The 12721-nt window shown below is 60.4% G+C and overlaps 1 protein-coding gene across 2 annotated transcripts; it reads right to left on the bottom strand.

Moving 5' to 3' along the window:
- Nucleotides 1-4763: 4763 nt before the first annotated feature.
- Nucleotides 4764-11628, bottom strand: TSPAN1 (tetraspanin 1). Of its 2 annotated transcripts, none has more exons than XM_009674211.2 (8): nt 11498-11628; nt 11129-11193; nt 8349-8555; nt 7816-7890; nt 6930-7028; nt 6424-6561; nt 5995-6078; nt 4764-5582 (listed from the first exon to the last, which is right to left on the bottom strand). In XM_009674211.2, exons 2-8 carry the CDS (start codon nt 11183-11185, stop codon nt 5529-5531), a joined length of 714 nt encoding a protein of 237 aa, XP_009672506.1. In that variant the 5' UTR covers nt 11186-11193; nt 11498-11628; the 3' UTR covers nt 4764-5528. The 2 variants fall into 2 exon arrangements, with proteins under 2 accessions (XP_009672506.1, XP_009672505.1); XM_009674210.2 differs by having other exon boundaries at nt 11439-11559.
- Between the last annotated feature and the right edge of the window lie 1093 nt (nt 11629-12721).

Here is a 12721-nt window from a genome sequence, read left to right as displayed (position 1 = left end):
TTGCAACACCGAGGCACCTAACCCGCTCTGAGGAAGGGGCTCTGCGTTGGTTTTTTCGCTCATCCCCGGTTGCAGGAGGTCCCTTCCTAAGCAATTTGAGAGAGCCCTGGTGCTGCCGGCAGCCTGTGCCCAGCCCTGCCTGCGTCCCCCGCTGCGGTCCCTGCCCCGGGAAAATTGGATTGTTGTCTCCCATGCCTTGAACAACAAAGACCTGGTGCAAATTAATCTTCAACTCGCTGCCCAAGATTGTTGCCTTTATGGTTATTACGCTGTGTCCTACCAGGCACGGCGTTAATGATTAACGCACCTGGTTTAATATCAGCTGAGTTTTTCAACCCAATACCACTTCCTTCGCCTCCCCGCACCCCACAGCCTCTGAGATCCCGACAAATAACCAGGGCACCAGGCTGCTTGGAAAAACCACCTGCACATGCAGCAGTTTCGGGCCTTTGGGCTTGATGGGCTCAAGGGTTGGGTTATCTCTGCCGCCCACGGCGGGGAAGAGGGGGCAGGAGCCGGGAAGGGGAGGAGGGTTGCACCACGGAGAAAGCACAAGGGTTAGTTAGAGCCAGTGGCCAGACAAGCGCCTTTTCGGTGTGCCAGCCCCTGCTCAGCCTCGGGCACGGGCTGTGCCTGCCAACCTACCGAGCCAAACAGCAACAGGAAGTTTACCAAAATGCCCCAGCTTTGGCCCAGAATAGGTGTGGGAGGGGACAAGGGGAGGGGGCCCGGGAGGCTTGGCAGAGGTGGAGGACAGCCCCCATGGCCACCTCACTGCCCATCGCCCCGGAGCCGGCTGGCCAGCACGAGGACGCCGGTGCCAACCCGGCACTGGCTCCGGTGGGGTGACTTGGTTTCCCTGAGCCGGAAGGCAAAAACTTGTCTCTAGCCTGCCCTCCTCCCGAGCCAGCTATGCCCTTCGAGGATGTCCTCTTCTGCCCAGTCCGGGAATGTCCTGGCCCGGCCCTTACGGCGAGGCGGGAGGGAAATTCCCCAGCAGCGGGCACTCCTTGTGCCGCTGACGCCAGCCTCGCTCCACTGCCTCTGCTTCCCATTTATTTGCTTTATCAGGACAAACCGCAACAACTGCAGTTCCTCATCCCGCTAATCATGGGGCACTTCATCTCCACCCTCCCCCAGCAAAACCAGTTTGAAAGAGGGGGAGGGAAGCTCATTTCCTAAAGCGCTGAGCCCTGCTTAGCCTCCGCCTGACAGGGCACGCAGCGATTTGGGAATCTGTGCCTTCCCCGGGCTCGTGCCCGCTCAGGCTGGGGGTGTCAAGGGGCGATGCCAAAGCCCCCCGCCAGCTCCGGCCCCTGGTTTCCCCGCGGAGAGGCTGAACAAGGCCCAGCCCGGGCGCTCTCGCTCCACGGCGCGCTCCAGCCTTTCCTTCTCGCCTCCAGCAGCCCAGCCCCAGGCGGGAACATCCCCCGTTCCCAAGCAGGGGGTGAAGCCAACATTTTCCCTCAAAAATGTGGAAGGGGAAGGTCCCAGGCCACCACGGCGGGAGGGGGGACAACTACGGTTCGGGCAGGCTGGTCCCCGGGGGTTGGGGCTCCAAGGTGCCACCGCCCGTGGCGATGGGAGCAGAGAGCACGTGCCTCCACCTCCGTTTTCCCTAGGAAAAGCAAAGCCCAGCAGCCCGGTCCTGAAGGTGCCCCAGCGCCCCTCTCCCTCCCCATGGCGCCTGGAGGGACCCCAGCGGGGCACGACCGGCTCTCGCCGCCCTCGGAGGGCACGTGGCTGGGGACAGCCGTGACCGGGGCCTGGCAGGAGCACGAGGTGCTGGGCAGAGGTGCTGCCACCAGTCCCACGGCCCTTCCCTGCCAGGGGACTTTTCCCTTCCGCTCTCGCGCACCCTAGGTCATGGATTAACAAAAATAAAAAAACAAAAAAGAGGGAAGGCAAACGCACACGCGTGTGCACCACCAGCTGCTGGGCAGACCTTGGGCCCAAGGACGCCTTTCCCGGGGGCAATAAGGAAGTTTGCTATCACGTGCCCTGGGGGACGTTTCGGCCTTTGGCTCTCTTACGTCACCAGCAGCTTCTCGGGGTGCTGAACCCTGGGGCGAGTCCCCGCCAGGCTGCCCGGGGTGCATAGCCGGGAGGGTGCTGGACGGGGCCGGGCGCCGTGGGGGCTCCTTGCAGTGGGAGGTCATCAGCGCCCCGCTGATAGCAGGACCAGGATAACCCAGGACAGGACCAGTTCGAGGGTTTCCAAACACCCAGAGGCTTCTGGCGGCTCAGGGAGGCTCGAATCGCGGGAGGCTGGCGGGGAAACCTGCTGCGCGAATGTCGCACCGTGCTGGTCCCCATCCAGGTTCCCCGGGTATCGGGGGCAGGATCTCGGCGCAGAGGGACCTTTTGCTCCCCTCTGGTAGCGCCATCCTTGCGATTGCCCCGTTACACCAGCGGGCAGCTGGGCCGGCCACGGGCCTGGCTCTCCCCTCCACGGCTGTTTGGAGGCCCCAGCTTGCCTCCGGCCGGCCAGTGGGCTGCAGCACAGGCGGACGCGCTGAGCACGAGGCGGCGCGTGCTGCCTGCGGGCGAGGGACGGGCAGCGCCTGGCAGCCCGGCCCCGGCATCCCCGCCGCCTCTCAATGCCAGCTGCAAAGCAGGACCCTGCTGGGGCAGGTCCCGGGTGGCTTTGCTGGTGGTCTCTGCGCGACTTTCGTCCGTGAGCCGCCGGGGGCAGGAGCAGAGCCGGCCCCGAGGGGAGCCTGGGGCAGAGCCGGGCCAGGCTCGCGCCGGGGAGCAGGTTTTGGGGCCAAGAGGGCTGTCACTGGCGCAGGGCAGTGGACCGGGGCGCATCCGTCACTGAGGTGCCGCAGGGCCACGCCGGCTGGCGGGGAGCGACTGGCATGCGGCCGGGCTGCTGCAGCCACTCGCCGGGGTGAGTCACGTCGGTCTCGGTCCCGGCCCCGGTTCATCCTTAGGGCACCACGGCCTCACTCCCTGCCTCAGTTTCCCCTGACCGGGGCGCTCGCCGAACTCGCAGCTCAGGTTTCTCCCCGAGAGCCACGAGGAAAAGCCCCGAGCAGCCCCGAGGCGGCCGAGCCGCCCCCGCATCCAGCCCCTCGGCCGGGCCGGGGTCGAGCCCGCGCCCACGGGGGCAAAGCCGCTCGCCACCAAGACCCGCCGAGGATGCTCGGAGCCGGCGCGAGCTTGCGGGTGCGAACGTGCCCGCTGGGTGTGATGAGCTGCCCGGGCCTCGGGGCCTGCGCCGGCTGGGAGCACGGTGCTGCCCGACACCCGGGGAGGGGACGGCGGCGGGCAGAGCCGGGCTCGGGGCGTCTCCGGTGCGCTTGGGGAAGGCGACGAGGGCTCAAACCCCTGATGTCACCGACCGGGTCACCGGCCCCGCTGGGCGAGGAAGAAGTCTTTTTTCCGGCAGCGTTTCCAGGGACGGGAGGAGAGGTCGGGCCGGCACCCGCGTCCCCGGCTGAGTCAGGGGGTGGGGACTCCCACGGCGTTGCGGGGGGGCCGGCAGCCCCGGGGCGGCCCAGCAAACCCACGGGCCAGAGGGCCAAGCGGAATAAAATCCCAGCCCGGCAGGCCAGAGGCGCTCAGCAGGAGGCCTCTCCTGCTGTTTTTCCCAGCTTCTCACCATCGTGTCAGATAAAATGGCCTTTTTCCTTTTTCTTTTTCTTTTTTTAATTCAAGGAACTGGGAATTGTGGTTTGCAGGAAATAGCTTGGCATGAGGGACCGGGCGTTTAGACCACCCAGATTTAGAGAGCAAAGCCCAGCATGGGCATCTCCTCCGTGCCAGCATCTCCCCCAGGCGCCCTGCGGGGGGCAAAGGCTAGCTACGAGGACCCGGGGCGATGGGGGGCCAGGCCAGGCGGGCACAGAGGGCACTTCCGGACGGCCGAGAAGGAGGGAGCAGAGAGCCCTCGGTGGGACGAGGGAGGCAGGAAATGGGGAGCCCGAGCACTCACCAAAACTCAGACGACCAAAGCACAGGGTTTCCGCCATGCAATCCCCCTCCGCCCCCCCGAGCAGCGTGAGGCTGCCACAGGGGTTTGCGCTGTTCTTCCTGCTCGACGTGCAGCAACGGCCCCAGGCACAGTGCCAGCGACGCCGAGAGCAGCATGTCTCTGGGCCGCAAAGACAAAAGCTGCCCCTCTCGCCAGGGCTGAACCCTGCTGGCAGGACCCCCAAGCGCCTGGCGCTGCACATGCTGTGGGAGCTGGAGATGCCGGTCCCCAGCACAGGGCAGCACGAGACAGGCAGTAAGGGGCGGGGGGGGGGGGACAGGGATGAGGCCAGGCTAGGAGGGGGCCAGCATGAGCTGCTCACGCCCTACCTGGTCCCCAGCATCCTATTTTGGGGGTTCAGGGCTGTTGCAGGAAGGTGTTGGGATGGACACACATGCCCTGCTACAAGTATAGGCTCCAGTGAAAGCCAACACAGATCAAGTCCCTGCTTTTGAGATAAGCCTGTGCTCAGCAGCACCAAACCGTGTTGCTGGGCAAGCCCAGCCCTCCCTGTGCCACCAAGGGCACGTTCACAAGCCAAAATGTGGGACTGCACGTGCATCCACACCCAGCCCCAGCTGTTGTGCAAACACAGCAGCACTCCTGCTCCCTTCCAGGCTCCAGGAGGCAAGTGCTAAGCCCATCACCCCCAAATGGTCTACTGCACCACAGCAGAGGTGAAACAGGTCCTGTGTGGGTGGTTTCCCCTGCTCTCAGCCCAGCCGCACGGGCAGGCAAGGCAGCCCGCAGATCAGCTCCTCTGCAGCCAGCACATAGGCAGAGGTTGTGGTTAGAGGTATTTATTGAAAGCAATCAGAAAGTACAAGAAATCAGCTCCAGAAAATAATTTATATTCAAGATGAACAATTCCCCCCCCTCCTCTTTACAGTATGGAAGTGGTCTACCAGGGCCAGAGGGTTTCTGCCATGAAATCACAGTGCAGTACAGGGCTATCTGGGCCACATCACAGTCTGTGGGAGCAGGGACCTGCAGGCTTGTACATCATGCCAGGGCAGGGAGCAGGTACCAGCCCCAGCCCCTTTCAGGGGACCATGTGGTGACATGGGGTCATGCCAGCCCTGGTTGAGGGCACATTATCACCTACAGCTGACCAGCATCAGGACTGGCTCCAGCAGCAGGGCTTGTTGCAGGGCTCAGGATCATGGTCCAGCAGTCCAGCACCAGCAGGTCCCTGCCCCTGGGGCTGGGGGAACAGGGCTGTGGGAGAGGACCTGCACACTGGGAATCACTGAGCATCAGTGCCATCAGCAGCCCTGATCTTTACCTCTGCCATGTTATCTCCCACTGACATCAGCCAAACCCATGAAGCTACTTAATCCACTTCAAAAACAAACAAAACAAAGAAGCTCATTGTGCCATATCAGTACAAAAATATACATATGAACTCTACAGATCCCAGCTCAGTAGATCAAAACACAGCTATAAATCACAGTGTGCAGGACAGCAGCAAGCCCCAGGAGCTGTCGGGCCCCCCAGAGAGCACCACATGCTGCTGGCACATCCCAGCAGGCAGGTCTCCCTCGTGGGGTCACTTCTCGTCCAGGCGGCAGTACAGGTACATGGCAACCGTCATCGATGCGATCTGCAGGCAGCAAGAGGCTAGTCAGCTTCCCTCCTCACCTTCCCCGCTGCCCCAGTCTGCATGGGCTGAGGCTCAGCCTAAGCCCTCGCTCGAGCTTTGGTCCAGGGCCCTGGCACCCAGCCCTCACTGCTTCCTCCCTCTTGCTTGAAAGCCCCCCTTGCAGGGGACTGAAGTGACTTCTATTTGTATGGCAGAGATGGGACAGAACTAGGTTCAGGTCACAGCCCAGTGTCTTCCCCAGCACCTCCAAGGAGGAGGAGCCAGGTGTGCTTGGTAGTCACCATGGGCCCAGTGGCAGTCCATAGGGCCTCTCCAGCACCCTCTAGACCATAAGCCACCCAGGCCAGCCCTAGCCCAGCTGCTTGTCCCAAGATGCAAGAAGGAGATAAAGCAGCAACACTTGGGCACTCACCTCTAAGGCGGCAATGCCAGCTGCCACACCACCCACCACACCTGCATTCTTCTTGATCCCAGTCAGGATCTGCTCAAAACAGCCCTGCAGGAGGCAACCAAGGAGGTGAGGACGAGCAAGGGGCAGCAGTCCCCCCCCACACCACCAGGTTATATTCCCCTAGAAACACATCACACACTCAGGGGATCCCCCTCCTCATCAGGTACCCCAGCCCAGCCCCTCCTGGGCAGGGAGAGGGTCTGGGGCTTCACAGAACATCTCATCTCAGCCACTTCTCAGATCAAAGCATAACATTTGGCAGGGGGGAAAGCCCTGAAGAGGCAGAGCTCATCCTGGAACCAGGTGGGGAGGCATGATCCCCACTCCCCATACCAAAGTACACCCTGAACAAGCTCAGCTAGATAGTAAGTGCCACTTGTGCATTCATACCGAGACATTCCTTAGTTCAGCAGTGCCTTCAGTGCATGGTTGTTGCCCAGCACAGCAGGGCACAGGATAAGTTTTGTATTTCTCAAGCCAAGGGGAGCCCGTGAGGTCTGTGTAGTTATTCAGGCCACAGCAATGGAGCTAGGACAGGGAAAGAGAGAGATGGCAAGAACATCCTCGAGGTCGCCCCAGCAGCCACACCCTCACCACTCAGTCCCTCCCAATCCCATGGAGCAGTCACCCAGCTTAACCCAGCTCTGTGGAGACCTTTGAGAATCTTATCAGGAGAGGGATCTCTCCTCTCCCTCAGACCTCAGCATATGGCATGCACAGCTCTGGCAGTGCTAGATCCTAAGCAGGTCCCAGGTGCCTGGGAAGCAGTCACAGCCCAAGGGGTGGTGGGACACACCTGGGCCCAGGGCTACATCCCCATCCCCCTGCACCCATGGGGCTACATGCTGCCAGGCCACTGCCAGGAGCATTTCAGGAGGATACACAGTCCAGTGCACCTCTGTCATGGTGACATTCCATATCTGTGTAAGGCTTGGCTCCTCCCCAAACTTCCTCTTCAGCAGGGGAGTCACAGTGGCTGTCAGCAGCGTCTCTGCCTGCGAGAAGAGGTGGAAACACACACCATCAGAGATGGTCCCAGGGAACACTGCAGGGCTAATATCCCCCAGTGTCAATCTTGGGTCCCAGCCTTCAGGGACCGGGCAGATCAGACATGGTTAGGCCAGGAGCCCCTCACACCATAACCCTGCAACCCAGGGACAGCTCAACACATTCCCCCTGCCCACACACACCAGTGCTGCACAGCAACAAGGCTATTTATGACAAGTGAGTCATTTGATAAGCAGCATAATTAAGGGAGCCAGGGTGCCTAATGATGTTTGATCTTGTGGTTGGCTTCTCTGGTGTCTAATGAGATGAAGCATATTGGTGTTGTAGTCACCTCTCTCCCTGGGGTGGGTTCTCCAGGGTCTAATAAGGAGTTGAGTTTGCTCAGCATGAAGCATTGGACACTTCCTTTTCAGAATTCCTCTTACAGGGACTTCTTACCCTCAGAGAGGCAAAGAGATGTCAGGCCTCAGTTGAGGTTGGTCTAACATGTTGAAAGAGGCCAAATTCATACCATAGCCCTCACTTCTTCAAGGTGATTGGAACCCCTGTTGTCTGTGCATGATCCAAGCCACCAACAAAACAAGTCAAGCTAACACAAGCTCATGATGCAGCACATGCATGCACTCGGCTTTTGTAGTTAGTCCAAAGAGCTGTGTGCTGTTTGGCCAGAGCTGAAGACAAGCACACAGCCCTCAGCATTTTAACCAAGGCATCCCAAAAGGGTAAGATAAACCCCAAATTACTCCAGCCCTGGGATTCGGACATGCCACTCACAATGCCTGTGTAGACAAGAGTCACCACAGCTGCAGCAACTTCAGCAATGAAGATGATCAGCACCACCGTGAAGAACTAGAGACACAAGAGGAGGTAGGTCAGAGCAGTAGCCATGGTCCACAGGCCCCAGGGTGAACCACTGCACCTGTTTGCTTCCTGAAGGCCAACCTGACCCTCATCCGGGGCTCAAAGCTGTTTTGTGGCATTCAGCTCTTCCAAGACAGAAGGAGCATGAATTTGGGGTCCCCTCAAGCCCTACATCTATAGGGAGTTGACCTCTCCAGGAGGCCAGAGGTCCTTTAAGGGAAACCTGTGCTCAGCAACAGCTTCTGCTTTGCTTCACCCTACCCCAGGGCAGATGTGGAGTTCAGTATTGCCTTTCCAAGGGCCACCCAGCCTTCCACCACATAGGAAGGTCCAGAAAGGATAGCTCCATGGAAGAGTGCAACCCTCCAGCCCCCCCCACCAGAAACCCAGCTCAAGTGAGGCTTGATAAGGAGATAAAGCATTGCTGAGCCTAGTCATGTCCTTACAATCATCAGGAGACACTTGCTCTCTTTCTGGGCTCCATAGCACCCCAGGAAGCCAATCACCAGCAGGATGGCACCGATGACAATGAGGAAGTAGCTCACGTTCACAACCTGCAGGACGCTAGTAGAAAGCGCCCCAAATACATCAAAGAAGGACTTTCCATCCACCGTGACCCAGATTCCAACCCCCAGGAGGGCTGCACCACCAAGCTGGGGGAAGAAGAGACATTAGTTCATGGACAGCTCAAGAAGAGCAGCTAGAGAGAAGGAGCAAGAGTTATCAGTGGGGGAACAACTTTCTCCCTCTAACTGTTTTTGGCTAATTTCAGCCTCTCTTCCGTTTGCACCTAGGGTACCCGGCTGCTGCAGTTTAAAGGCAGAATTTGCTGCCCAGCATAACCCAAGGAGGCAGGGAGGACAGCTGTTGGCTGGAATGAAGACAGACTCCCAGAAACCACCCCCCAACTCATTCCCTGCCCAGGATCCCTACTCTCCAGTGGCTGGGGAGGCTACCCCAGGCACAGGACTGCCAGCAGCATGCCCAGGGCAGGGCCAGCCCTGCCCCACAGGGTTAGAAGTCCTCAGTTCAGCACAGGAGCCAGCCACCCTGTGGCCCCCATACCCCAGAGGAAGGGCAGAAGACCTTGGGATGGGTCAGGCAAGATGCTACTCAAATTGCTCTGGAATTGGGGTAGAAAGCAAGGGACAGCCAAGCCCTGGGAGAGCTTAGAGCTTCAGAAGCAAGGAGGAGCAGGGCAAGACCTTGCCAGATCTCAGGTTTCAGCACTCTTCACACCCTGCTGCACCTTCTCCCCGTCAGCCACATGCTGCCACCCCAAACCCAGCCAGACCACTGTGCCCTCTCAGATCCAGTCCCTTGGGTCACCCAGGGAGATGCACGGGGCTGGAGCCAGGCTCAGCCCAAGGTACCACAGAGGCTCAGGGCTCCCAGCAGCCTTGCCCAGCAAGAAGATACAAGGCCTACATCCCTATGTCTGCATCCCATCCCTCTACTAGCCCATGGTACAGCTTTCCCAGAGTCATAAAACCCAAAGTTTCCTAGATCCTGTCCCTCCCACTTATCATGGCAGTGAGTGAAGAGCTCTGCTGGGGCCATCCCTGCTAATCAGGGCACATGCCAGATGCACCCAGAGATCAGTGGAGCAGGCCCCCCCCTCCAAGTTTTCGCTCAGATCATAGCAAGCCCCTCTGGCCAGGCCAGGGCCACAAAGAGGAGGAACAGCAACAGTCTTAACAGCTGCCCTCCAGGGAGAGGAATGGAGACTCTGCTTGGCATCACCTCCACTCCCATATCCCCAGTCTTTGCATCATCACAAGTCCAAGAGGAAGGACAGGGGAAAAAGAGCAAACCCTGCCACCTCCACACCAAACTGTTATTTACACCGCACTTGGACAGAAAAGGAGCCAGGAGCTCCTGGGAAGGGGCAGCCCCGCTCCCTGCCAGCCCAGCACTCAGACACAGCTCAAGGGAGGCACACGAGGAGCTGGCACAGGTATTCCTCTGCTCCCAAAGTCTTCCCCCTGCAACACAAGATGTTGTCTGCCTGGCACCCTCCCAACCACCAAGGGCTGCTCAGGGTGCTGCAGGCTCCAGGGTGGCTGGACAGGTCACTCCCCAAAATGCCAGCCACCACCAGCACATCCTCTGGGCTGCTGCATTGCCATAGGGAAAGGAGCAGCTGCAAATAGTCTTGGGGCCAGCAGGACTACAGCAGCCCCCATGCAGAGCAGCTGAGCCAGCAGCACCTCAGCTCTGGGGGGCCCATGCAGCCAGCTCAGACAACAAGGGCCATCACACTGCCCAGGGGCACTGCCACAAGTTCCTCCAGCCACAAGAAGCCTCCCACTCACCCACCAGAGCAGTTGAGCAACACCTAGCCCCAGCCACTCCTACACCGCTCACAAGATCAGCTCAAGGCCATTTCCATCCAGGGACACCCCCTGCAGCCCTGTCCTTGGGGAGGCTCAGACCTTTCCTGCCAGCACCAGGCCAAAGCAGGGCAAGAGCTTTAAGAAGGGAGCATTTGGAGCTTAGGGGCTCTGCTTCCCCCTCCTCCCTGTCCAAGGAGGTCTCAGTGCACCCCCTTCCATGTGGCTTTCTTGCTCCTGGAAAGTCAAAGCAGCTATAAGGGACCTCTGCTACTGTCCCCTGGCTGTACATGCTCCCAGGAGCCAAATACTTTTAGTCCCTACTACACACACAGGCTGCTCCCCTGGAGAGACAGGGACCCAGAAGTGACTCTTTCTAGGGTGCATAGCATCCAGCACCCCCAGCCAGACGTGCACAGCTGACACAACAGCCACCATCCCCAGCACAGTCTCTGCTTCACCTTGCTCTGGACTTTGGCCACCACACCCAGAACAGGCACTCAGCAAGATTCCTGCTAGCTCATGGCTCAGCAGTGCCCAGCTCAGGGCTGCCCTGCCCCACTACAAAGCAGGGCTCCCAGCTAAAACCAGGCAGCAATCAGCTTTCATACCCCACAACATCCCAGGAACAGAAATTTCACCAGCATCCACCTGCTCACATCCCCAGATCCCTCCAGGAGGGAGCACAGGGGGGCAGGGAAGTCAATGCCAACCAGCTTCATCCACCCCATCTGCAGCACACCAGGCAGCACAGCCTCCCCCCACCAGGAGTCACTTGCCCCAGCCCCACTCCCCAGTTTGACAAAGCAGTCAAGGGAGGTCCACCAGGCTCACACCAACCCTGAGCAGGGTGAGCCACCCCTAGGTTAAACAGGGCCCTGAGAAGCACTTACAAATATGGTCAGGTTGAAGAGGACCATCATGACCTTGATAAATGTAAAGCACCCCATCTTTGCACCTGGGGAGAGCACAGAGATATGATTAGCAAGAGCCCAAACACCAGCAGAACCCACAGCCAGCAAAGGTCACCCTCTCCCCAAGGAGAGCTTCAGGACAGCAAACTGAGCCAGCGAGCCACTTCACAGCAAGGGGCAGCAGCACCAGCAGCTCCTCTCTGCTCCGAGGAAGCCCAGCAGAGGCACCTCCCACAGCAGGGAAGCTCCTCACAGGTGCCCACTCCCCAAAGCACTCCAGCTGACCTACCTTAGCACAAAGCAACCACCCAGAAACTCAGCCCAACCCACCCAGCCCCACTGCAGCACCTGCAGCACCTCCCCGCCCTTTAAGCAGGTGAGGTCCCTAAGTGGCAGCCGCCTCCTCCAATGGAGAAAGCGCCGTGCCCGGCCCCAGCCCGGCTGCGCCCAGCCGCCCGCCGGCCACCCCTTGCGGGGGCGGCAAAGCGACACCGCCTCGCCGGGTGCCTGGTGACTTGCTGCCCTCTGGTGCCAAAAGCCACCCTCCCGAAGGACCGAGCGCGGCCGGGGCGGCTGCCTCCTGCGCCCATTGCTGCGGCCTCTTGGCGCGGTGCATGTCCCGTCCTGCTGCCCCCCTCCCCCGGGCGCGGAGGGGTGACCTCCCCGTCACTGGGAAGAGGTGCCGGCAGCAGGGGCTGGTAAAGGAAGGCGTGTGGGTGCCCCCACGTCTCGCTCGCCCAAACCTCAGGTAAGCCCTGTCTCCTTCCCCGAACCTCGTCGCTCCGCTCTCCCCGCTCCTCTGCGAGCTGAGCCAGGAGCCGACGCCAAGCAGGGGAAACTGAGGCACCAGTCGGGCGCTGGAGCGAGGCGGCAGGGGACATCTCTCCCACTCGACTGCGGGAGCAGTTTGGGGTGCGGGTGAATCCTTGTCCAACAGACCCACCCGGAGAAGCACGATGGGACCCCCCGGCTGCGGGGCTCTGCCTGGGGGCAAGGTCTGGCTGCCTCATCTTGCGGGGGCAGGAAATCCCTCCGGGCTGGGGAGGTTCACCCCATGGCGGAAGCTGCAGCCGGGGTGGCCTCTGGCGGGGTGCCAGCCGGGCGCGTGCGGCTTTCTCCTGCCTTGTCTGCTCTTTGGGAGAGGAGCTTATCCTGGCCACCGCCCCCCTCCCCAGGGAGGAGGGGAAGGGCTGTCACCCCCCCCCAGCACCTACCGTGTCACCCTGCGGCTAGTGCCACCGTCAGGCTTACCCTCACACCCCAAAAACGATCTTGTCAAAGACATCAGTGTTTGCTGTGAAGAACGAAGACAGAAGAACAGATGTCTTCTCCACATCTGCGGGAGACGGGACAAAACACGCTTGTGGGAGATGGGCCTGGTGCCACGAGTGCTCGGGGCAGTCCCTCTCCCTGATTCCCACCTTATTTTCGTGGCTGGGTGGCCCAGCTGGGCACAGACAAGAGGGTGCACGTATGGAGATGGGCCTCAGCAGCCCACCGGGCCGTCGTGGCCGCCCTCTGCCACCGGTGAGCTCTGTTAGTGCGGTTTAGCGCATCAGGTCCTCTCCAGAC

The sequence above is a fragment of the Struthio camelus genome, chromosome 8, assembly GCF_040807025.1.
Source record: "Struthio camelus isolate bStrCam1 chromosome 8, bStrCam1.hap1, whole genome shotgun sequence".
Classification (NCBI taxonomy): Eukaryota; Metazoa; Chordata; class Aves; order Struthioniformes; family Struthionidae; genus Struthio; species Struthio camelus.
Note: the sequence above shows the minus strand (reverse complement) of the source record. Positions and strands in the feature narration are given on the sequence as shown.